At 40.0% G+C, this 27,469-nt stretch overlaps 1 protein-coding gene and 1 non-coding gene across 2 annotated transcripts in view; both read right to left on the reverse strand.

Annotated features, from left to right (window-relative positions):
• Positions 1 to 27,469, reverse strand: part of MYO3B (myosin IIIB) — a 388,019-nt gene that overhangs the window by 56,872 nt on the left and 303,678 nt on the right. The window contains exons 32-33 of the mRNA XM_060151181.1: positions 20,678 to 20,738; positions 19,649 to 19,748 (exon numbers count right to left, since the gene is read on the reverse strand). Coding sequence (XP_060007164.1) covers positions 19,649 to 19,748; positions 20,678 to 20,738 — 161 coding nt within the window. The remainder of the gene's footprint in view (positions 1 to 19,648; positions 19,749 to 20,677; positions 20,739 to 27,469) is intronic.
• Positions 19,188 to 19,294, reverse strand: LOC132522531 (U6 spliceosomal RNA). The gene has a single exon (XR_009541271.1). It is a non-coding gene; the product is annotated as a U6 spliceosomal RNA (small nuclear RNA).

Below are 27,469 nucleotides of genomic sequence, written 5' to 3' on the forward strand. Positions count from 1 at the left end.
TAGCATCACCTAAAATCTCTCAGTAGGGGAGAAATTTAACATTTTCAGTTGAGAAACTTAAAGAAATTTACAAAGATCTTATTGAAATTCTTATTGATTTCATTAACACTCATCTAGTTATCATTTTAATATTAGAATGACAGTTTCAGTAGAATATATTTTAATTATTATTACAAATATATAATAAGCTTAAAACTAAACATCAAGTTTATAACTGAAATCATTCCTTCTTCTTCCTGCATTGCATCATTTTATTTTTCCTCTTAGAAGGAATCTCTGGAAAGACAAGACAACACCCTCCTCATGACAATAAATGCAGTTCAAATTGTTTTAACCGAAGGTTGCTTGCAAAAATTCTATAACCGGTTTCCCACAGGCCACCGGGCTGAGTGTCTCATTTAAAAATACGACAATATTAAAGATTAGATGGTTGACAAACACCCGTGCTAAAGTTCTAAAGCTTTGAGTCTGTGACTCGGGCAGAGAAGGCTGCACTTCTTCATCAGGTCACTGCCCTCCTCTCAAACCTGGACTCAATCATGCCGAGATGTGAGGACCGCATGCACTCTACTAATCTTTCTGACTTACAGGAGGTACCAATAAGACAGCAGGACACTAATCAGAAACATTTGAGCTTCAGAATTATACTGAGAAGATTTACTTACTGAGAGTGAGACCCTCTTCAAAATGCCAACTCTATTCACACTTGGTGTATAATTTTTTAAAAACTGAGCTTTCTTTTGCCAGCCTCGTCTGATAACACCATAGATTTCAATACTTTGAATAAGTTTGGTGCAGATAACGTTAATAAATTAGTCAGGGGAAAATGCTGTGGAAAAAATTAGGATTTTCTTACCAGCCACTCATAACTTTCTCTGTAAAGTGGATAATAATATTTAGTTGCTGGGGTAAGCAGAACTTAGAAAAATTCAAATGATAGAATTCTAGCCATAATGCATATTCAAAATGAGACTAAAATGTAAGCTTTATTTTCTTTAATTGCCTATACAATTCACATGGTAAAAATTCTCAGGCATTACAATCAATAAAAAAATAATGCCACAGCCATTTTCTAAAACTCATTTTTCTTCTTAGACACCATGTTATATACCTAAGTTGAATTTTCTATCCAAAGTCCGTCTAACTGAGCGGCGTTACTTCATCCTTCCCTTTGTAACACAAACAGTTAAGAACAAGTCTCTTAACCTATTTTAGATGCTTTCTCACATTGAGTGATTTAAACATACTCTGTTGGGAATTGCTGAGAAAATAATGCAGCTTGCAGAAGTTTCTAATTTGACATATTTTCATCATTAAAATCCAAGCTTATTTTAATGTGCTGTAACCTGCTGATATGAAGTTCAATATTTCAAGTTGTCTTCACTGATTACTGTAGCTAAATTCTTTTGCAACAAAGGTTGGGGGATTTTTCAGGTGTGTTAAGGGAAAAGTGTTTGAGCAGAGGAGGAGAAAAGACTTGAAAGCAAGCTACACCTCCTTTCAGCAGGGCCTGAGACCATCTCTCCAGACTATGCAAATTTATCTAAAATGATTATGCTTGTCAATCAGATGACCCAGTTAATTTTTCTCTCACCCAAAGCACTGCATAAGCTAAATAAATCACAGAGCAACCTGATTTGGTCTACCTTGCCCCCTACAGACTTTTCCAAGGCTCACTACTAATCTCCTTCTCCAGTCTTGTTTGGAGACCACATTCATTTTCATAGCTAATTTGTACAAAAAAGACAAGAAAGGCAGACAAACAGAAAGAAATCTCATCCCTTAAAGTCTCCCACTGTTCTTGACAGATGGCTGTGCCCTATCTCCTAAGCTCTAGTCCCACAGCTACAAATGTTGACCAGAAATATTTAGAACACGAGACTAAAATGCAAGCTACTCTTTGAGACAAAACCTATTTCCCCAAAAGTGTCTACCCATCTGAATTAACTTATCGTTTGATAAACACTTATTAAGCACCTACTGTGTGCTAGATACCATGTCAAGCACTTCCCTGTTTGTTATCTACCAAAATTCACAGAGTGACCAAGAATGAACATCACTGGGTTCTTTTTAGACTTCAATACAACTAGCCACAGAACAGTATATATTGCTTCCAATGTGCTTATCCAATTATGTACAGAGGATAAGTTTATGGAGCAGGTATTGCTGGGCCAAATGATATACTGGCAGATATGCCCTAAAAGAGGCTGTTGCCCTGCCACAAACTATACTATGAGTGCCCTTGTTTCCTCGTTTTCCTGACAGCCCAGGTATTATCTTTTTTTCATCATAGCCCGTCTGATAAACGAGAGAAATTTTCATTTCTCTTATTAAATTCTGAGGTTGAACATTTTTGCATATAGTCATAGGTCATTTGTATTTTTTCCTTTTATGAATGTCTCTTTAAAACTCTTGGTCAATTTCTTTCTGAAGGGGTGTTTGTTTGTTTGACGAGCAGCAATGGAGTAGAGGGTATAAATCCTACTGTTAATACTAGGATGGGGGCTCCAGCCATTTCGGTTGGATATTAAAGGAAAGGGAGACCTAGAGAATTAAAATACTCAAGAAAAACTGCAGCAGAACCTTAGGCTAATATGATAATAAAACCAATTCTCCTATGCTATCATAAATGCATTTATGTAATGTAATATAATTTTAATAGTTATATATTATTCCACAATATAGCGGTATCAAAGTTATTTAGTTCTCTTAACTTTTTCTAGACTTTTTAAAAGGCAGATTATGAGTAAATTATTGGGATAAAGGATCTGACCATTTTTAAAAGTCCCTCAATATACACTGCAAAATATTTCTGCACAAAAATTGTTCCTTTATACTTCTACCAGCATGCTAACCAAGTGTGTCTTTTCCATTTCTCCCATTTCTAGACTCTGCCAGAAATAGTTTCATTTTGTTTGGACAAACTGTTTCAAAGACACACTTGAAAATCTGCCTTAGAATTTTATAGCCATCTCTTATAAGTGGCCTTTCTCTTTACTGCAGGCCTTGGTATTCCATGAAGAAAGATCAGAGGCTAAATCTGATCATTCAGGAGGGAATATTTGATTCATATGACTTGAAAATTCCCCAGATCAGAAACCAGCATGAAACTATGTCCTTTGAAACTATGTCCTTAGCATATGCACCTGAGATGATTAAATTCTGTCTTGGGTAGACAATATTAGTGTCTACTCAACACTCATTATTTCTTGCTTCTTTCCCAATAGAACACTTATATCATAGGGGCAACAACATAATCAACTTAAATGTTTTTTTTTAGGTTCTCCTGCAGATAAAGGAGGGCCATGAGATGTAAACAGAAGGCACTGCATAGGGCCTCTAGGAAAATCCTTTTAGTCCTTTCACAAAGAATGCAGCCACGATGGCTGGAGCTCCAGCAGCCATCTTGAGACCATGAAAAAAAAGCCAAGAGAATTGCAGAGGCGTGGCCTTGCCTGACATTCTTGATATCCTGAATCAATACCAAAAACTGCCTACCCTCTGGAGTTCTGGTGGCATGAGGAAAATGAACATTTATCTACTGAAGTCACTGTGTTCCAGTGTCTCTTATTTAAGCAGAGAACAATCCCTGACTAAGGCACTATTTTAAAAAATATATTCCAAAGAAGTATCTTTCATCTCTGTGAAAGAGAATGTGAATTTTTTATTAGGAACTGAAGTTATATTGGATCCTTTTAAATGGTGTAGCATTTCTTCCCAGTAGATCCATTCTCCCCCTATTTCTACCATGTTCTCTGACCCAAAAGCTGACCTATACGGAGGACTCTGGCTTCCCAGTGGCTTGGCCAATGAAGAGCCCTAGCAGGACATCAGAAGGAATGAAGAAAGTGAGGAAAGAGAGATAAAACATTCTCTCTTATTTCACAGCTTCCTTCCTGTGTGGCTGTCTTGTGTTGACTGTGTTCTTGACTGAAGGTCATCTCTCTTCTCAAGGCCCTTCTACTCACATGGATCTTTCCTTCTGGGTTCCAGATGCCATGACCTTTCCTTGTCTTTTAGGTGTATGTGCTAACAGCTCCAGTCTCATTAGCCCCCAGGGTACCATACTATCCTTTATAGTTTCCTTATATCCTGCCCATAACCTTTTAAAATAATCCCTTTATTAAGCAATCCCCAATCTATCCTAATTTGAGTGTGCAATCTACTTCCTCCTGGGATTCTGTCTGATATATTTCTTGAACTTACTTACATAGAATCTTGTAAGTTTAGGGAATTCAGGCATGACTTGGTCCAACCTACTCATTTTTTAGTGATGGCTAACTGACTGCCTAAAACCAAGTCAAATACCTCATCTCTAGACATTCAGTCAAGTTTGTTTTGGTTATTTGGGGGTTTTATGAGGCTTTGTTATTGTTTTATCTGTATCTTGATTCTTCCTAAATTCTATCTAGTTATAATTCAGCCTTCAATGAAAGAAAAAAACCAAGCACAATTTTAAAACTCTTAAAATACAACATATGAGATTTCTGGGACCGTTAATACTTTTATAAAATTAGTGGCCTATGAAGTCAAAATAGGGTAACATCTAAGTTCAGACTGATATTAATGAGAAGCAGGAAGTAACTGCTTTCAAGGAGAGCAAAAATACTAATGTATGCTGTGCATAAAGTATCTGAGCATTTACAAGTGGCTCAGAAAATATTAGCCCCACTTTGCAGGGAATTCAAAGTAAAATGATTTTAACTCAATCTTTATGTTCCATCTTTCAGTCTAGAATTCTACTAAGAATTCTCCTTCTCTCTCTATTAAGTATGGAAAATTGAGCAATAGCTAAGTAATATATTTTTTTAAAGATTTTTTTTTGATATGGACCATTTTTAAAGTCTTTATTGAATTTGTTACAATACTGCTTCTGTTTCATGTTTTGTTTTTTTGGCCATGAGGCATGTGGGAGCTTACCTCCTTCACCAGGGATCGAACCTGCACCCCCTGCATTGGAAGGCAAAGTCTTAACCACTGGACCGCTAGGGAAGTCCCCTAAGTAATATTTTTTAATTAAAAAAAGAGTTAAGGTGGGCTTCCCTGGTGGCGCAGTGGTTGAGAATCTGCCTGCTAATGCAGGGGACACGGGTTTGAGCCCTGGTCTGGGAGGATCCCACATGCCACGGAGCAACTAGGCCCGTGAGCCACAACTACTGAGCCTGCGCGTCTGGAGCCTGTGCTCCGCAACGAGAGGCCGCGACAGTGAGAGGCCTGCGCACCGCGATGAAGAGTGGCCCCACTTGCCACAACTAGAGAAAGCCCTCGCACAGAAATGAAGACCTAACACAGCAAAAATAAATAAGTAAATTCCTAAACTCCTACCCCCAACATCTTAAAAAAAAAAAAAAAAAAAAGAGTTAAGGTGATGGAGAAATAAACAGAGCTCAATGTTTTAGTCTTTTAGAGAATTCTGAGGTTTAAAAATTTTTTTTTTAAAGGGATCAGTTGTTTTGTTCTGTTTTATTTTAATGAAGAAGGAAAATACTATAGCAACCTACCTTGGCATTTTTGAGAACTACACCCCTATCTTTTTTGGATTGCATGCATGTCTTCTAGACCCAAGGCCTGAGATCCTGGCACAAAAATTTCCTAATGTGGCCATAGCTTTTAAGGGTTATTTGATGAATTATACTGTCAAAGGCCCCAAAGAGAAGTCTCACTGAGAAACCTATGACAATCTACAAATATTTGAAGAACTACCACGTGGAAAAGGAAGTAGCCTTTTTTTTTTTATTGTTCTGTTACTGCGAAGCAAGAAGAAAAGCACTTCTATCGAGCTTTCTAACCATAAAATTGATAAGTCTTCAAAATTAGTCAGCTACTCTCACTGGTATAGAGATTATTAATGTGTGATGTAGACCCTTATGGAACCATGAAGATGTTCAGGAAGTCCTTGACATTATGCGCAAAATGGTGCAGTTGTGCATTTGTCCATTTTTCTGGGTTTAGGGGGTGTGGATTACATCAGCTTCTCAAAGGGGCTCAGGATATAAAAAAGTCTGCAAAAGAATGCATGAAATCAGCCTGCATGACCATTTGTCAGGAGTGCTAGAGAGAAGATAATCACTCTTAAGGTCAATATTTATAATTCAGTGGTTACAGATAATGTAAGCAAAACTTTTATGCAGTGTGTGTTCAATCCTCTAATCATTCAGCAATTATTTACAGGTTGTGCATCAAATAATTTGCTCAGCGTGGTGGGTTGGAGGGAGCATCTATTTTAACTCCCCCTTTATGGGGAGAGATAATGTGATGTACTTTTTTCCAGTGCTTTCCCACAGTGCTCCGTAGAAACTGCTACATGAAGTGGAGGCTCCATTAATAAGCTGAGTAAGGGGATGCAGTCTAGAACAAAGAATGGCAGCCCACACACATGAGAAGGGCCTGGACCCCAGACAGCAGCCCAAGTTGAAGATCAGAGGGCAGAGTGCAAGTGTGAGGCTGTGAGCTGGACTGCTCTGGGTGTGGATAAATATAGCAGTGAAGGGCAAACAGAACGGACACTTTGTAATTTGACCCTTGGAGATTTGGAGTGGATCCTTGGATGCTCTGTCCTCCACCCATACCCCAAACATTCAGACCCTGGGTAATGAGTTAGCATGCAAACTGTCCTTTTGGAGGACATCTCAGTTAAGAGCTGAAACAAGCTTAGAGCTCTTTGCACTTATCTGATTTCTGCACAAATGCAGAGTTTGGCATTTAAAGTTGGTGTGTGCCCACTGGGAGAGCCCAGCCATTGTGTGCTGGCATCAAAACTTCTCCTTTGAAATTAGGATAGTGTGTAAACTCATCCCTTAAGAGCTTTGTAGATCTCTTGCATTTGTTTCTGGGGCCTGTTTGAATTTGTTCTTTAAAAGAGGCTGCTTAGAGAAAATTCCCGGCACCAGTGTAATGAAAAGGGATATCATTAATTTCTTCCTTTAAAAAGGAAGTGCTCCTTTGGGACCACTGATCTTTGTGTATATTAGGTCAGACAAACCCAGCCTAATGTCTGGGTAGACTGGTTGTTCTAACTACCGACCGCCAAGCAGGCTTAACAGACCCTCTGCACAGCAGAGAAAGGAAATGGGGCTCTGAGTCGGTGGGAGCTCTAAATAGTCCTTATACCATTTAGGTGGATTGCTGAAACATGACTCCTTCCCATTACACAAATTGCCACAGAAAATACCAACAAATTAGTCCCACGCTTTTTAAATGTGGTGAAGTTCCAAGGTGATAAACTCTTAGGACTCGTGGTGGCATCGAGAAAAAAACAAATGCAGTTTCTAGAAATCTTAGCACACTCCATAAGACTTGACAATTTGAATAGAAGGAAGGAAGGAGTTGTTAACTTGAAAATTAAGTGCTTTCAGAAGTGATTCTCATTTCAGGAGGGAGAAATGGCAGCGGCAGCAGCTAAACATTTATTAGGTGCTTTACATATGCCAGGCTCTATTCTCATGCATTAAGCCCATAATCTGGTGTCTTATTTTTGAAGGACAAAGTTCTGACCCAGAGTTCCCTCAAAGCTGCCAGAGTGTCTTCAACACACACACGTGCGCGCGTGCACGCACGCACACACACACACACATCCTAGGAACACAGATCACAGAGCAGGAAAGTTCAGTGTAATAAAAGGCTTAAGTACTAGCAAAGCAGTGGAAATATGGGCAAAATGTGGGAGTGGACAGGTTTGGGGTGGTGGGCAGAGCTCAGGAAGGCTTTGGTTTAGGATAGAGTACAGTGACTTGCAGGTGATCAGGAGATCGCTGTGGATTGTTCTGAGTTGGGAGAAAATCTGTGGACTCATTTAATATCAATTGTTTATCTTGAACTTCTCCCTCCTGTCATTATCCCAACTTCATATTCACAGTTTTATAAAAAATGTATCTGTTCCCTTTTTTAAATCACAAGTAATTTTAATCTAAATCCAGCAGCAGTCTGAGCTAAACAAAACACTTACACCTAATGCCAATAATCCCCCAGGCATGGCTTTATGTCCCTTATTTTGCCTTCCTGCCTTTGAGCCTAATCAGGATAGAGCCCATGATGTCCTAAACTCTGGCCAGGAACAAACAGTCAAATAACTTGAGTGTAATGTAGCAGACTTCAGAGTCTACAACTGAACATACAGCTAAGTGTTCAGCCCCTTAAGGTTTCTATTTTTCTCTGTTCCTCTGAAGAGCAAAGAGGAAAATACATTTAAGAGGCTAAAATGGCCATCCAAAGTACCATCAAGATTGATCTGGGGGCTTCCCTGGTGGCGCAGTGGTTGAGGGTCCGCCTGCCGATGCAGGGGACATGGATTCGTGCCCCAGTCTGGGAGGATCCCACTTGCCGCGGAACGGCTGGGCCCGTGAGCCATGGCCGCTGAGCCTGCGCGTCCGGAGCCTGTGCTCCACAACGGGAGAGGCCACAACAGCGAGAGGCCGGTGTACCGCAAAAAAAAAAAAAGAATGATCTGGGCCCTAAGAGCTGGTCCAGAGGCATCACTTCCTTGATTTCTCCCTAGAACACAGCTTTGGGCTGGGTTCTAGCTCTGGGTTGACCAACTGGGACTCAGTTTTCTCATCTGTAAAATGAGACGGTTGAGCAAAAGGATCTCAACCAGATGCCCAGCGACACAAGAATGGATTCATAAAATGGGATACTGTACAGCATTGAAAACAAACACGTTAATCTTAAAATATTATGTTAAGAAAAAAAGAAGAAGTAAAAGCTAGAAACCAAAGAATATATACTGTGTGATTCCAGTTATACAAAGCTGAAAAGCAGGCCAAATGAAACTATGATATTTAGGATGCATACTTAGGGGGTGACCTCTAGGGAGGAGGAGGACAGTCAGCATCAGGAAAGGGTAGCAGAAGGCTCTGAGGTGCTGCAAGTTCTCTCTTCTGATCTCAGCTGTAATTGTGCAGGGACTTTAGAATAATTCATTATGCTGTGCATCTCTTTTTTAAACCTTTTTTTTTTCTGTCAGCATGTTACATTTCAGAATTTAAAACTACGTTAAAGACAAAACAACCACAATCTGATATCTCTCATGTGTGAGCTTTTCCTGGTGTGAAGAGGGAACAGGCAGAGGGCCAGAAACATCTTTCACTCTTTGCCTGGCTGGTTCTTGATTCCCCTTCAGTTCTCAGCTTTGGTGTCAGTCCACTGACCCTTCTCTGCTCCCATGAGACCACGAAGGTATTCCTGTCATAGAACAACTCCAGGGGTCACCAAGGCTCGATCTTACTAACACCCTGGCTGAAGGAGATTTGATTTTAGGTTTACTTATCCATTTCTCCCTAGGAATGTAAACCCACAGGGCAAGCCTGGATCTTGCTGCATTATATACCACCAGCACCCAATATAGCACCCACCACTTAATAACTGCTCAGTAAACATCAGCTGATTGAGTACCTGAATGAATGGGTAATAAAGGTACATTTCACTCTCTCCCAGCCCTCTTTGAACTTAAACCGACAATTTCTCTCTTGCTAAGTACAGTTTTTACTGGAAGCAGACAGCCCCAGAATCGTCCTGGTCATTCTAGGAGTTCTAGTTACTTAAAAGAGAGTCAAATAAAAATGAAAACAGAGAAAAATCTTACCATGGTTCTACAAACAGTTGTATAACCACAGTGTTTTCCCCCTCATTTAATTTTGGACTATGTTTCTCTTGCCTCCCTATAACACTTAGACTTGATTACATTTAATTTAGGGAACACACTCATGTCACGGTCCTCAAATATTCAATTACTGAACAACCAATCACCTTGTTCCTCTCAGGCTGTTTCCTTTTCTGGGAAAGGGAGTGGGTACTATACTAAGATGAGAGCCAGGTTTATTTAAAAACACTTTTCTCCCTGATTATATACATAAAAAATTCATTACTGCTCCACAAAACACACTGTTAAGAGAATGAAAAGACAAGCCCCAGACTGGGAGAAATATTTGCAAAACACGTATCTCACACAGGATCGGTATCCGAAATATGCAAAGAACTCTTAAACCCTCCAAATAAGAAAACGAACAACACAACTTAAAAACAGGCAAAAGATGTGAACAGACACTTCACCAAAGAAGCTATACAGATAGCAAATAAGCATATGAAAATATGCTCCACATCAGGGAAATACAAATTAAAACCACAATGAGGTACCACTGCACACCTATTAAAATGGCAAAAAGCCAGAACACTGACGACACCAAATGCTGGCGAGGATGAGGAACAACAGGAACTCTCGTTCATTGCTGGTGGGAATGCAAAATGGTGTAGTCATTTTGGAAGACAGTTGGGCAGTTTCTTATAAAACTAAACAGGTACTCTTATCATATTACCTAGCAATCACACATTTTGGTATTTACCCAAAGGAGTCGAAAACCTATGTCCACACAAAAAAGTTTATAACAGCTTTATTCATAATTGCCAAAACTTGGAAGCAACCAAGATGTCCTTCAGTAGGTGAACTGGTGAACAAATTGTGGTACGTCCATATAATAGATTATTTTCAGCAATTAAAAAGAAATAAACTATCAAACCATGTAAAGACATGGAGGAATCTAAAACGCATATTGCTAATGGAAAGAAGTCAATCTGAAAAGGCTATATACTGATGTATAATATGTGTGATTCCAACTTTATGACATTCTGGAAATGGCAAAACTATGAAGACAGTAAAAAAAAAAAAAAAAAGAAATCAGTGGTTGCCAGGAGCCTAAGGAAAAAGAGGAAGGGATGAACAGGTGGAGCACAGGGGATTGTTAGGCAAATAAAACTACTCTGACACCGCAATGATGGATACATGTCATTACATATTTGTCAAAACTCACAGACTGTACGACACAAAGAGTGAACCTTAATGTGAATTATGGACCTTGTTAATAATAATAGATCAATATTGGCTCATCATTGTGAACAAACAAGCCACACTAATGCAAGATATTAATAATAGGGGAAACTGGGGGGAGAGGGAGAGGTAAGAGAGTGTATGGGAACTCAATACTTTGCGCTCAGTTTTTCTAAAAACCCAAAACTATTAAAGAACAGTATTAATTTAAAAAAAAACTCAAAAAATTTATTACTCCCAATCTTGGAAAACAAATAAAAGTAAAAAAGAAAAATCACTCCATGCCTACTACACAACTATGTTTCATTTTAAAGTTGAAAAGAATCCTTTAAAATGAAAGAAATGAGGCAGCCAAGGTTAACAGTCAATTTGTGCTGCTTCAAATACATCGAGTAAGAAAAGAATGTAAAAATAAAATTCCTCTCAGCACGTTTTACAGCCATGCCATCAACGTCCAATTCTGAAAGCCAAGCACCCTAACTTGACTCACACATGCCCCCACCCCTGCCCTGTGTTGTTTGGCAGCTACGCTCCTGACATCCTACGTCAATGCCAGAACCTAACTTGGCATCAGCAAAGAGGGCATCCTGACCTAATGCACTCAGGAAAGCACCTTAAAAGTTTCTGCTGAACCCTCCTCAGAAATGTTTGCAGTAACAATCTAAGCAGAAATAATGTCCCCAAACTATCCAACTTTGTAACAGGCTTTAATGAGCTGCAAGAATGAGAAAAGGCTGTCACAAGGCTGTCCCTGAGGTATGTGACCTTAAGAATTGTGGCTGACAAATGACTTCATGGCTTCTACCTACCAGCCCTCACAGTGGCAGCCACTTTCCCCTCCAGCCTCAACTCCTCCCGTGGAGTCCAAATCTCACTGACTCAGCTGGCTGAGGGGTGGATGCAGTGCTGACCTATGTGGACTGCATCCCTTCTTCCTTATCCTCCACACCCCCAAATTTCAGGGAAAATGCTTTGCCAAAAGGAATCTTTGCCTCTTGGTAGGTACCGTATACGGTTCCTGTAGAAAGCCACAATTTTGCACAGAAGCCTCAGCTGGCGTAAACGGCCATGACTGCAATTGACGACCCAAGCACTCTGCATTCTCCAAAATTACAAAATTAAGCAAGACACGGACAAGATCTAGTAAAATGAGGAAAGTCTTTTAAACAGAATAGGGAAGGTGTGTGATTAATATAAATGGGGCTATACGTGAGAAATTAAATTTGGGATCAGGAGAACTACAGTCTCTCCTCTTTCTCCTTCCATTCCTCTGCCCTCATGCCTTCAAGCCTCAAACCGTGCATTCCTTATGTTGGCCTTGCCTAAATTCTTTTGCAAAAAGCCAGGACACAAACACTATGGCAACGACATACGTATTAGAGGTACAAGCAAATATTCAGATCTGGTAGTGTTTTGAGCACTTTTGCCTTGCGGGAGGCTAGCAGAGGCAGTAGAGTTTATAAAATAGAAATATCTTTTAAAGGCAGTAATTTCTAATAATTTTAGAAATTGAGACACTTTTAAAAGTCTGGAACACTCCCCTCTTCCTCCTCTATAGCAAAGTTACAAGTAAATGAAACTTTGTTCTTGACAACTTCCTGAGAATTTAATGAGACCACTTGAGATAAATGTGGACACATATGTTACCAAACTTGCTTTGGAAAATAACAGCTGCAAAGACCCAGCCATTAGAATTGCATTTGTCTCTTAAGTGTCTTACTTCACTGCCAGGGCTGTGTTTGGCATACAGTAGGTGCTTGATAAGTGTCTGTTAAGTGAAAGAATAGAAAGCCATATATATAAAGTTCACTTTTTCTGATTCAATATAGTATCATAGAGATAGGGGATGTGGTTCTCAAAGGGCAGTTCCCCAAAGAGCAGCACCACATCACCTGGAAACATGATAGAAATACAAATCCCCCCTCTCCCATACCCCACCCAAAATCGGAAACTATGGAATGGGCCGGCAACTTGTGTTTTCACAAGTGCTCTGGGTGATACTGACATTTACTGAAGGTTGAGAATCACCGGCCTAAAAAAGATCCTTTAACAAAGAGGTGTATTTTTCTACCCTCCGCACTAAAGGTAAGAATTCTAGGCCTGTAATTCTTTTACCATCTCACTGAGAAAAGTCCTGAGACCGAGGCTTCATGATGAGGGTTTATGGTGAATTCCGTGGCACCCAGGCAAGAAGAAAAGAGGGATCAGCCGTATGGGAGCCAAAAAGAGCAGGGATTCGAAACACCAGAGATGACCCATATGTGAGGGCACAAGAGTGGCCTCTAAGCCTTGTGTGTGGCTTCCTGCCATGGCATTGGGCGCGGGACAGGGAGGCCCAGTAGCCTTGCCTCCATAGGGTCTGGCTTCCATGTGCTTTCCTAACAGGGATTATGTTGCCTTTGAGTCTCTGTTGTAGGAACACGCTCTCCCTGTCAAATGGGCGACATCTGAGCCCTTTATGATCACAGTGGCTGTGGTTTGGCAAGCTGCTTGTATCCCCTTCCAAACACAGGCAGCAGTGTGAGGTGATTCTATAGCACAGATCCAAGGCTCAGTCTTGCCTGATACAGTGATCTAATTAAAAAAATTAGTTCTCGGCCCAATCAAGTTCAACTTCCAGTATTATTATAGGATGACCAACTTGTCCCAGTTTGCCTGGAACAGTTCCGAAAATCCACATCTTGGAAAACCTTCGGTCCTGGGAAAACTGAGATGTTTGGCCACCCTAAGGATTAAGAGTTCCAAGGATAAAATACAGCCCAAGTTTGCTTTCTGATAGCTGAACTTCTGCCAAGATCAACAAAATTTAGTGATGAGCAGTGAGGAAGGTATAGGCAAATAACAAAGTAGATGGCATTAGAGAAGTAAGTGGGTAAAAGAAAGGGTGTGTGATTTGCTCAGCAAATCTGAAGAAAGATCTGAAACCAGATCACTAAAGCCCCAAATTAGACGCTCTGGCAGGGGCAGGGGGCTCCACCACACCCTGACACTGCACGCTGCCACTGTGACCCCCTTGGGAGGCTGGTACAATACCACCTGCTCCCCAGCTCCCTAAAAATGTACTAGGCGCCATCTTTAAAAAGCCATGTAGTTAAAGTTACTCTTAGCAAATGCAATGACTTTTTGACCTTCAAAAAAAATACAAATAATTTATACTACCTGTAGACGGGAAGATAACCAAGGGCAGGACTACCTCATGTAGGTGAGGTATCACAGGAAACCCAGGGGCAGGCAATGACGGTCCTTGAACAAGCAGGTCACAAACTTAAACTAAACTTGTGTATGCCACACTAAGAAAACACAGGTAAAGCACCTAGCATGTGCCCAAAGTCAATACTTACTACATCTGTGGCAGTTCCCTTTCTTTCATTCATTGGGATCTCCTCACATCTCCCACTCAGATCCCTTTTTTTAATTGATAAAATGCAGAAAAAAAAATGTTTAAAACCTGTTTTTTTTAGGCCACAACCAAGGAGAAAAAGAGAGAAGGTGGAAGGAAAGTATGTTACAAAAAATGAGCACATTAACAATAGCAGGAAACACCAGCTTAGTGTTGAGAGAGAAGAAAGTTGAAATAATTAGGCACATTAAGTAAAAATCATAATGGCTGAGGGTCATTTAATGCACGGGTAGGTGGTCCCATTTCACAATGGTCTCCAAGGATCTCTGCGTTACAGCCAGTGTGACAACTGTTGTTAATAATCATGTCCCGAGACACTGAGGATAAGGAGAACTGTCCAGTACACTTAATATGAAAACGAGTTGTAGGTTTTAAAAAGTTTCAGCTGCCTGGAAATTGTAACTTACATAGAATATCTCATACATCGATAGTGTCTGTAGTCTATCCTCAACCCAGTCGCTCCCAATTCACTGAGTTTATACCCTTGCTACTCAAAATGTGGACAATGTCAGCAACACCTGGAAGCTCCTTAGCACTGAGGAATCTCAGGAGCCACCCAGACCTGCTGAATCAGAACCTTCATTTTAATCAGATCCCCAGGGTGTCTGTTTGGACCTGCATCAGCTGGCTTCTCACCCCCTATGATACTCTTCCTTGCTCTCAGCTCCAATCACCTGGGCTCCCTTCTACTCTTCACATTTTCCACGCACGCTCTCTCCTCAGGGCATCTGCCTCGGCTGTTTCCTTTGCCTGTAATGCTCTTCTCTTAGATATCCACATGGCTAATTAGCTCACCACCTTCAAGTCTTCTCAGTGCAGCCCACCCTGACCACCCTATTAAAAGTAAACCGTCCTCCACACTTTGGCCACGCCCAATCTCTCTTGCTGTATTTTCTCCCCTATAATACTTTGCCTTTCTAACATCCCATACAACTGACTCACGGATTATGCTTATTGTTTATTGTCCCTCTGCTAAAATGTAGCATCATGAGGACAGGACTTTTTGACCGTGTCGTTCCCTGATGTATCACACATGCCCGGAACAGTGCTACTGAAGTGTGGTCTGCAGGCTGACTCTTGCTACTGGTCCCAACTATCAATAGATCACTAAAGAAATTTAGAGTAATTTAAGTTAGAGCAAGAAATTTTGAAAAGTTTAGATCAATTTGATACGGACACCACACCTACATGTGTGATTATTTACCTAGTAATTCATTTTTACTATATTTCACAAAAGTATCAGACTGTGCACATTGGAAATTAAAACACCCAACCCAAAACGGGTCTTTTAAAACTGTTTTGAGAGGCACTGGCCCAGGAAAGTTGCTGGCACTTAGTAAGTGTTAATAAATGTTTGCTGAATAAATAAATAGAAGAACAGATGGTTAAAGAATAAATTTTTGGGCTTCCCTGGTGGCGCAGTGGTTAAGAATCTGCCTGCCAATGCAGGGAACAAGGGTTCAAGCCCTGGTCCGGGAAGATCCCACATGCCGCGGAGCAGCTAAGCCCGTGCACCACAACTACTGAGCCTGTGCTCTAGTGCCTGCGAATCACTACTACTGAAGCCTGCAAGCCTAGAAGCCTGTCCTCTACAAGAGAAGCCACCGCAATGAGAAGCCCACGCACCGCAACAAAGAGTAGCCCCCGCTCGCCGCGACTAGAGAAAGCCCGCGCGCAGCAAGGAAGACCCAACGCAACCAAAAATAAATAAATAAAATAAATAAATAAATTTTAAAAAAGAGAAAATTTTTACATAGTAAAGCCAGATCAGGTCTGTATATATGCCTGTGAGTACAATTAAATAATTTCTGCTTGGATCAGTGGCAAAGTGATTTGTACTATGAACTTCCTGGATATACTGTGCTCTCCTCTCTCGTGTGAGGAATGAGTCGATCTCAAATGGATCAGTTAAGGACCTTCCTGAGATTCTCTGAGGGGCAGAAGACAGCTTTTGTCCAAGCCCCACATCTGCACTCTTTCGCCTGCCTGCTCTAAGCAGAGATGGCCTGATTAAGCAACTTTAGATTTACTCCCTGCCTCCCCCAACCCCCATATCCCCCAGACCCCTTTATGAAACAGTGAAGTTAGCACTCACGGCCAGATAGAAGGCAAAATCGTTGGATTTTGGTGTTTTCTTAAAACTGAAAAGGTCATAATATTCTCAGGCTTTCACAGAAACATGGATTGAAATAACGGGTCATTTAAGGCAAAGAATTAAATATAAAGGTACAACTGGCTAAAATGTCTCTTGCAGAATAAATATACTCTTAGTTTTGCAGCTTATCACCTTGAAAACATAAACAAAACTGGAAAACTTTTGTTGTTCAATCCATCTTTGTTGCCTTCTAAGGTCAGGAGGAATCTGATTTATAAATGCTTTTTCCTGCCCAAGCCTTCCTTCCCTCTCCCCCTGCTCAGAACAACAACAGCAACAAAATGAAACGACTTGGATCTTTTTAACTTGTTCCACCGGTATGCTCTACCTATTTGGGGGTGCCTAAAAGATCTTTTATTTTGTTCCAGGATTATTAAAAATACGGTTTAAAACTTTCTCTGACTCATTTACTCAAGAGTTTCATTTCATTCTTGCTTCCACTATATTTCATCACAGCTTTGGTTGCTCAAGAATTCAATTTGGGAACCTTGGCTAGGTTGCGAGGAGAGAATTCAGAAATGAAAAGATAGGACCCCAGAGAGTTTAAAATCTAGTAGATGCATAAAAATAACTGTAGGGCTTCCCTGGTGGCGCAGTGGTTGAGAGGCTGCCTGCTGATGCAGGGGACGCGGGTTCGTGCCCTGGTCCGGGAAGATCCCACATGCCACGGAGCGGCTGGGCCCGTGAGCCATGGCCGCTGAGCCTGCGTGTCCGGAGCCTGTGCTCCGCAACGGGAGAGGCCACAACAATGAGAGGCCCACGTACCACAAACAAACAAACAAAACAAAACAAAAAAACTGTAATACAAGGCAGAATGCAGTAAGTACTAAAGGAAAGTCAAAGGGCTCAGAGGAAGCCATTGTGGACTCTGAAGAACGGAGAGGACTCAGAATGAACAGTAAAGGAGGACAGGTGGGGCACAGGGAGCAGCATGAACAAAATCACAAAGGAGAGAAAGAACACACTGGGCATGCGTGGAGGATAGAGAGTAGTTTGGATATTCTGAAGCACAGAATAAGGGAGAGAGATCAGCAGACAATAGAGCTAGAAAGGAAGATTAGGACCAGAACAGAGACAGCCTTGTATGTCATGCCAAGAAGTTTAGAGATGATGGTGGAACAATGGGGAGCCACTGATGATTATAGTGGAAGAGAATGTTATGATCAGGGTATGCTTTAGAAAAGCTCCTCAGGTATCTATGCATGAGGGAAGTTGAAGGAGGAAAAGAATGGAAGCAGGAAGACCACTTAGGATACTGTTTACAAGAGTTTAAGGAGAAGTCATGGTAGTGGTGGCAGACCCAACAGAAAACCATCTAGATTGGAAGGAAGGAGCAACTGTGACAGGAAAGTGCATATGAACCATTTACAGCAAATCAGATGTGAAACTTATTAAAAAGTTTGACTTCTGGGGATACTTTTCTAAAGAGAGGGAAAGATGATTATAATCCAACAAGTCTTTTTAGTAGTTAATTAAAAATGCAATATATTTTTACTCCTCCTAAACTATACCACCAAAACTTAATGCCTTACAGTAAGAACTTTATTTCTCTACCCATTTTTTATACTTAATTTGCATTTATATAGTATCAATAGCAGTAAATACCACTGCAGCATCTGACACAATAATGTACCCTTTCTCTGAACCAGACACCATGCTGTGCCCTTTACTCCTACTAGCTTATTTAATCCTCAGTACAACCCTTTGGCTAGGAACTACCATTTCCCTATTTTACATGTGTAGTTATTGAGGTAAGGAGTTGTTACATAGCTTTATTAACACTACACAAGAAAGCAGAGATTTGAATCCAGGCAGGTCTGACTCCAGAATCTGTGCCTTTGGCTACTCAACCATGCTTTAAAATTTTCTTTTTACTTGTATTTTAAAGTAGAATGCTAAAAGAGAACAAAGACCGGATGGGACACATGGAAAACAAATAGCAAGATGATAGATATAAACCAAAATATATCCACAATCTCATTAGATGTAAATGGTCTAAATATCCCAATTAAAAGGTAGAAATTGTCTGTCTGGATAGAGAAAAATGCCATCCAAATTCATGCATAATGGATTCTGTTCCACCCACGATCTTTTTCCTCGATTTTCTTTTTTGCACTACTCCTACCCATACCTCATGTGGCCTTATTCTTAAACACTATCTGGCTGTGGGGAAATTAGTCCATTGGACAGTTTTATCATTTTTGGCATATTCATTTAAAAGGTTCTGCTGTAATACATTAATCCTCTCTCATCTCTCTTGAAGAGTTTGCTTTGTATGAACTGAAGGTCCTAACACATTTATTACGCATTTCCCACTTCATATTGTACTACTTTGCCACTGAAAAACAGACTAAGAAGAAAATTTGAGAAACCTAAGAAACTACTGCATATTTCAGAAAAATAAATGAGGTCGACAGTAAGTGTAATATTAGTATTTTAAGTTGAAAAGATTTTTTCCTTTGGAATGAATCCACCTTGTGCTTAGTATTTCCTGGTTCATAAATATTTCTTATGATCATGCTTCTATTTTATCTTCCAGAAGTATTGATTATAGCCATACATATGGCCCCAAACTGACTTTTTACCATATTCTGTAGCGAATAATTTAGAAAAGGGGCCAAAAATTCTATTTTCCATAAAAGTGTGGCAAGATGTCTACATTCTTGCTGGAAGAACAGCCGTGTTGCCAAAAGGGCAGAACTTCTCTCTAAATCCATAGTCTTTACCAAGCCCTAGATTTTGACCCTGAACTGTCTGCTCCACTGAAAGCTGGTCAATTATTTATCTTTCCTTTAAGAAAATAAAGTTTTTTTAAACATATGGAATGCTTCACAAATTTGCGTGTCATCCTTGCGCAGGGGCCATGCTAATCTTCTCTATACTGTTCCAATTTTAGTATATGTGCTGCCTAAGCGAGCACTAGAAAATAAAGTTTTAAAGCAGTTTCCTAATTTGAGGTTCTTACAAGTAAAGGGAAAAGTATGGCCTTTGATATTCATTTTCTTCCTTCAAAAAAGTAAAGTTCAGTGGCACAGGTGGGTGATAAACTGCCACTTTTAATGCAAGTTTTGTTTCCAGTCTTTATGGCTTCCCAAACCTGAACTTTCTGCTAACATTAGGTTATATTACTTACTTAGGTTATTACTTAGGTTATTACTTAGGTTATATTATATTACTATCTGCCTTCTACACAGTCCTGCCTAAACAACTCATTAAAAAGTACAAAAGCATGCAAATGGTAGAAACAGCTTGCAGTGCAAAATGTTCTTCTTACCAGATTTTGCAGGGGCTCCCCTCGAGGGTCTCAGTCCTGGGCGATGTGGAGCAGCATGGCATGTCTGAGAAGACACAGACTCAGTCCCAGAAACTGAGTGCTTCAGAAAGACCCAGTAAAAGAAACATTATTTTTATCCTCTGATGAGGCAGCCTTAGAACTTGGCTTCCATTTAACTAAGGGACCCTTAACCTCAATGGTACTAGGGAAAAATCTAAGTATATTGGGGTCATGTGGTTAGTTGCACGTGTCTTGCAGCAGAATTGAGTAGAGGTCCTCTCCTTGGGGCAATTACCTGCAAAGTCTCAACACCTTTTGCTTCATCCATTTATTTCTTCCTCTGAACAAGCCAACCTAGCCCCCTCTTAAATTAATTATAGTCCATATAGAAAACAGCTATGTGCTGATTTTCTCCTATACTAATTTTTATCCCTAAGAAAGAAAAAAGAAAACCTATAGGAAGGTATTAATCTACTTAACATTTCTAAGTATATCATCCAAAGGATTTTGTTTTTTAATCTTACATATGCTCAGCAGAGTTACTGGCAAAAACTGTACATTTTCTTCATTTCATCCTTTCAACATCAAATAGTAGGCAGTAAAAATTGGATCAGACTTCAAAGCCTGCTGTGGGCTCCAAGTCACAGAGAGACGCCTCCATTTCACATATTGAATTCGAGCAGGATATCAAAGTGCTACCAAAGAACCTCAGGTCCTTACTCAAAAAGAGGCTCTAACATCTGTAGAGAGTGGAGTGCACAGACAAATCACCTCAGGGAGCAGCTAGCATTTATTCTCAGGAGCAAATTCCCAGGCTTTTGATTCTCTCTTCACTGTACCTCCCTGTCTCTCTGCTGAACCAAAATTCTTTAGCAAGCTGGGCTTTTGTCTCAAAGCCTTCGAACTATCACTAACAGTTCATGTTTGGATGGCCTGACCAAGCCGCCATAGACAGGCACCACGACTATGGACTTGGATGAGTCTGTAATAAGGATACACAGTTACTTCAGAATCAAGATGTCCTTCTACCTTATTTGAATGTCCCGCGAAGACATCACACCCTTTTGAAGAACTCTGGGCTTGTGAATGCCTAAAAATAATAATAATAATAATTTTTAGAAGGCCTGAAAATGATAATTAAAAAAAAAACTTAAAGAGGGTTGCTTTCCTCCAAAAATGGATCAGAAAATACTCTTTAATTAAGATTCCATTGTTTTCCATTCCAGTCCTTGGTTAGAAGGATATGGTCAACTTAAGGAAATGCATCCTACCAGGTGCTGCTCATACACCCACAGTCAGCCTGAGATGCTAAGACCCAAGAAACTGCCCCTTTTAAAGTTGTGTGATCCAATCTAGTTTACTATTGGCGTTCACAGACTTTACCAAGTAGCCAACCAAGTTGATGCGAAGGCTCTACTTCCCACCCAGCACATTAATCACGTTGTTAAATAATTCAAAATAGATCCTGTAGTCAAATAAGTTTGGGAAATGCTGAACTATACATAGTTTAAGAGGTTTCCTTACTGCAGAATGATCTTTCACAATCACAATATGAATTTATGGGTTTCTAAAGTAGGGTGTATGGGGGGAGAATTCAGTTTCCTAAACTACTGTGACCGAGAAATTTAAAAAGTGATAACCTATTAACATCTAGTAATGTTTCATGGAGCAAAGTTTGGAAAAATCAACTGTGCTGTGCCCCAATTTCCAGAAATTGGAACACACTGTATAAAAGTGTGATGGGGGCTTCCCTGGTGGCACAGTGGTTGAGAGTCCGCGTGCGATGCAGGGGGCGCAGGTTCGTGCCTCGATCTGGGAAGTTCCCACATGCCGCAGAGTGGCTGGGCCCATGAGCCATGGCCGCTGAGGCTGTGCATCCGGAGGCTGTGCTCCACAACGGGAGAGGCCACAACAGTGAGAGGCCCGCGTACCGCAAAAAAAAAAAAAAAAAAGTGTGATGATTATAACTCACTGTTATATAAACAGACTCTTACAACTCCTCTCATATGGAACCCAGGAATGTGGAAAGCACTGACTAGGGGAAGGGAAGTCTGGATTCTAACTCCTGCCTCAAGATTCCTGATCTTCCTCTCTGGTCTCTCTGATACACACACATGCATGCATGCGCGCACGCACACACACACACACACATACACACACACAATTGGGTAAATTTCTGTAGTATTCTGGGTTCTAGTTTTCCTCATCTATAAAATGAAGGGATTGAAATAAGTTATTCCTAAGGGCTCTTCTAGTTCCACATTTAAAATCTTATTCTTTATTTAAACTGACAATTTCATTTTTTGAATTTCTGTGAATGGTTCATTGGTATTACCTTCAAAATGCATCTATATAGATTATAAACAATATACCCATTTAAAAAATATCACATCAGTACCTGGGGAGAGGAGACTATGATGAATATAAATATATATTTATTTGTGTGTGTATGATTGTTTATCATATGTCTCCCACTATGAAATGTAAGTTCCAAGAAGGCGGGGAATAGGTCTGCTTTATTCTGTACTCTATATTAGCACCTAACCCTGTGCCTGGTACACTGTAAGTGCTCAATAAATATTTGACAACTTGAATGAATGAAAGGGCTAGTGGACCCCCAAAATATGTGCCATGAAGAATACCCTTTACATTAAAATTAAATTAAGTAGCATTTATATAGCCCTTCATATTTTAAAAAATGCTTTTATATATCTAATAAGAATTTCACAACCATCTGAGCTAAGTGCTTTAACTGTCCCTATTATATAGCTGAATACACTGTATTTCAGAGAGGGCAAGGGATCTGCCCAGGGATCATGGCACATACCTGGCAGAGCTAAGACACTGACCCCTGTTAGTTTGACTCCAAATCCTCTGCTCTTCCTCTGAACAATGACACCCCCCTCTCCAATGCCCTTGGGTCTCTGTGCATTGGCCCAAGGAACTCATTCCTGCCAGCTTAGGCAGGTCTCAGTGGCAGTGGGACACCTATAGAACAGGTGGATTCAGTTCTTCTAGGAGTCCTGGTAGGCTTTGGAGAAAATCTAAGGAAGAGAGTTTAGCTGTTGAATTACCATGGGGTCTCCAATTTCTGCCTTTCCTGTACCTACAAGAAAATGAAACCTCTTAAGAACTCCTCTTGCTTGCATGGCTTTTCAGGTCCAAAGGTCAGTGCAGATACCCTCCAACAATACACTGGCAGTCGGCTCATGAGTTTGACTACCTTCTTATTCAAGCCTTTGGGAGAATCTAAGGCATCTCAATATAATTTTTACATGTGTTACATGGTTTTAAAGGGCGGAGGCAGGATGCGTAGTGTTCAAAGGCAAATAAATGAGAAAATACTTGACTAAACAAAGTTAGGCAGGTTTCTTTCCTAAGATGATTTCCAGAACCTTTAACTTAATAATATGCACAGTGAAACCTTAAGAGTGGGAGAGAACAGGCAGCATCCCCCAGACATTATCCTAACAATGGAACCCTCCCCTGGAGCATGTCAGAGGCCCTGGTTCTTACAACATGCCTTAGAAAACACTCATCTGAGCAGCCCTTATTTGAAACAAGTTCCAATTTGCCTTTCAAAAAAGGGTTAAGTCAATTCTCTTCAAAAGTCTAACTGCCTCAACTCCTTTGCAGCAAATTTATCAGATATGTTGTCATTTGCCTCAGGGACTTGAGCCTGGCAACAAATGGATAATGCTTTTGCAAGCTGTCACCACCAAAATAAGGAAAAGCACAATGAGAAAATATCCAATGCTTATTGCCTGCACACATGCCACCAGGCCATGGGCAAAGCATGGATACATGGTTATCTCATCTAATACTTCCAACAACCATGTGGATTGGGTCTATTTTTATACCCGTTTTACAGGTGAGGAAATTAAGACTCAAGAAGCTAATGACTTGTTTCATGTCATAACTAGTAAATAGTGCAGCATAAAACCTGCCTACATAGAAAAGGAGACTCCAAGGGAAATTATTGATTCAGATATGAATTATCAGTTACTGATAAAACCTTAGACAAATGATTGATGGTGAACAGGACATTCATATGGTGCCAAAGTACCACCGTACAGATTCCTTCTTCAGGTCACAAGGGGAGCAAGGGAACTGCACATGGGAGAAATCAGGTTACCATCTCAATCCAGTGCAAATCTTAGCACCACTAATGCCCAGACAATATTGTCTTGTGATGTGAGGCAATATGAAATATCTGACATCACCCAGGATATTTATATTTTTTCTTTTAGTCAAAACATTTAACTTTAATCTAATCAAAGCTTTAGATCTAACTTATAGTTTACCCCAAACACAAGGTATAGAGGGGAAAAGCTAGGACTGCAAAGAATCAAGCAGACAAATGTAGAAGGTGAGTTATTTTATGGAATAATTGGCTCATTCTCTTAACAAGTCAGTGCCATGAAAAAAGGGAGTATTGTATATTAATAGAGATTTAGGGAAATAACAAGTTGATGTAATGTTCTCGATTAGATCTTGGCTTGGACAAACAGGTGTAAAGGACAATTCTTAGAACAATTGGGAAATTCTGATTGGTATTAGATGATATTAAGGAATTATTCATTTTGAAGCATGATATTATTATTTTGAACCTGCAGGAGAAATTTTTTGAAATAACACTGTTCTCAGCCTCTGTAAGGAATCTGATGCTAAATGACAGAAGCAATACATTTGGTTATCAAAGGGTGGTGAATAGGAGGTAGTTGTCTCTCTAGAAACGATTCACTGCATATTTCTAGGGCTCCTGTAGCCTCTCAGAAGTCATGACTAAAGTCTTAAGCAGATTGCCTCCAGGGCTTGGCCACTCTGCTGCTTTACTGCAGTCACTGAATTGTGGGTTCTTGGGGAGACGAAAACTCTCCGTCACCACTGAAAACCCTTCTGCTGGGCCTCTGCCTGAAAAGCCCCCGAGACGAAAGTCACATTTGATTCCCTTTTCTTAACCCCCAATCCCAGTGCGACCGGATGAGAAGCAGGGGCAAGGCTGGCACACGGCTGCCAAGAATGCCCGAGCATCTCTCTTGTGCAGCGAAGATCCATGGGGCCAGCTGGCTTAGTCATGCTGGGCTGGCGGCTCTAGGTGAAGTCACCTTGTTCCAAAACTGGGTCTCAGCTTTGCAGCCTCCGAAAGTCAGTCTGCCAGTTTGCTGAGGGGTAATGATGTTTTCGAGAGCTGAGTTGTACTAACCAAACTCAGAAGAGTCGTATTTGAAAAGTAGAATGCCAGTGTGTGATTTTACAGTGAATACGATAATCTGGACTATACTTTCCCCCTTACTAGTTGGCTGATACACTCTGGAGACCAAATTACACATAAGAATGGAAACAAAGGAAGCAGGGTGCTCTTCCAGGATCTGACCAACCAGGTTGGTCTTGTAACTGGCCTTTTTCAAGTTTAGGGCTAGAATCAGTAACTTTTTTCTTGGACAGGAATACAGACACGCTACCCTTTGACTCTCCATTTTCTAAACTTCATTTAAATTTCTTTGCACAGTTTTTATTAACTTTGATAAAATTTGCAAGATTGTGTGTTATCTTTTATCAATTATAATGTAGAATGGCTTCTAGACAAACTGAGAAATCCATTAGTCATCCACAAATGAAAGCCATTAGTCATTCACTTGCAAGCATAATCTAATTTCAAAACAGGATAGGTTGCAGCTTATTCACTGTGGATTGATTTTTCTTAGCTTCCCGCTGTGTCCAGATTTGGGAGTAGTTCTCATTGTAAACTCATGTCTTACTTGGTAGCCCTGGGAGAAAGGTTAATCAGCATAACCAAGCAAATTTGTTCCTGCCTCTTCAACAGCTCTGAAAAAAAATCTTCTGTACATGGAGCTTTTAATACAAAGAGGTCATTTCTTTTTCCCAAGAATCAGCAGCCAATCTACCCTGCAAGAGGTATGCTCAGACCAAGGTATTTTAACACAGTAGGAGGCCCATGAATCTTGAGGGAGGCAGGTTTCAGACAAATAAGTCAAACAACTTCCCTTCTGGAAGTTATTACCATGAGAGATAATAGAAAACATAAACACCTTTAGAAATGGTTTCAATAAGTTCAAGTTCTGAAGGTAAATTAAGACATTTAAGGGATGACATCAGAGAAGAGGACACTGACCTGTGTAAAAGATCCTGTGCTAACCTGAGTGCTAACAAGGTTTCTATATGAACTGGCCATAGGTTGAATTGGCAACTCAAGCATACTTACTTAGCTCTTATATGGAATCTGAATATTTTAAGGGTTGAGGGTATAACCGTGGAACAACACCCAGACCTGAATCTACCCACGCTGTCACTATGTATCAACTCTTTCCTGATTTATATCAGCTAGGTGTCATTGCATATTCTTCTTACTGCTTATATTTATTTAAATAGCTTTGAAGGCACAGGAGATTGGAAGATAATGTTTTAAGAACACAGATTATTGTGTTAAGTTCGAAGGCACCCAAAGTGTATAAGTTAATGCATCTTTTATTACAAAAACTGAAAAGTTAGGATTTCTAGAATGCTTTGTTGTTTTCTATTCACCACCACCACCTAAGTATTTGCCAAGCACACACTAAATCTCCCCAGGGTTGTATTCATACTTCTGTGCTTTTACCTGCAATGTCATCTCCTCTCTTGCCCACCTGGCCACTGCATCCGTACCCTTTAGCTCAGGGGGTCGGCTGCTCTGAAGAGCCTTTCCTGTCCCATCCCCATCCTGGTCACCTCTTCCACTCAGGGCAGAGTTGGAGGCTCCTTGGTGTGTTCCCACAGTCTACTGAGCATAACCATACTGAAAACTTGGTTCTGTAACTGACTCATCTGGTACCATATCTTGACCAATTAAAAATGCAAATCATCTACCAAAGGCAAGCTTCATCAAATTTTGATCAAGGGAGGGAAAGCAAAGAGCAAGTACCATAATTCACTTGGCTTCTGAGATATCACAGTTCTTCTTATTCCTGTGCTCATCGGTGTTATCTTTTCTTCTCTATTTTTTATTTGATGAAAATGCTCTAAACTCCCAAGAGGTCTGAATATTCACCAATCCCTAATCAATGAAAGTGTAGCAATATCTGACTTTCTCCCCAAAGTAAATGACTAAAAGAACTGGTGGTAAAATGTTTCCCTTTTTTTTTCCTCTGTCTGATTAAAGTTTTTTTCTGATTAAAAAATAATATATATTCACTGTTGTACTGTATAAAATACAAATATTCAAGGAGAAGAAAATAAAGTTCTGGGAGAATCTCTACACCCAGATATAATATCTTTCTGTATATGTTTTCAGATGCTTTTCTATGTATATGATATACATTTAAAAAATAATGGCTCATGATATATTTGTTTCAACTTAACTTTTGTATTATGAGCATCTTCCCATACATTTGTGTGGAATACAACATACGTAAGTGTGCACATACGTCATATTTATCGTTGTACAATATTACATTGGTTGATTATCATAAATGATTTAAGTAATCTCTTTTTTTGGATTTTTAAGTTGTTTCCAGTTTTATGATATTATAAATAATGGGTCATTAAAGATATGCGCATATAGTTATGAGTACCCAGCCAAATTTGACTGGGATAAATCTAAATTTAAGACTATTAGGTTAAAGGGTGAACAAATTTTCTGTTTTAAAGCTTTTGAATTGTATCATCAAATTCTCCCTTAAAAAGCAACAAAAATGAACACTCATGACCATAAAACTATGAAAGGACCCATTTGCCATATCACTAACACTGGGTATTATCAGTCTTTTTAATCTTTGCTTACCTCTTTAGCCAAAAAAAAAAAGTGGTAACTCATGATTATTT

This window comes from Lagenorhynchus albirostris, chromosome 6 (genome assembly GCF_949774975.1).
Source record: "Lagenorhynchus albirostris chromosome 6, mLagAlb1.1, whole genome shotgun sequence".
Taxonomy (NCBI): domain Eukaryota; kingdom Metazoa; phylum Chordata; class Mammalia; order Artiodactyla; family Delphinidae; genus Lagenorhynchus; species Lagenorhynchus albirostris.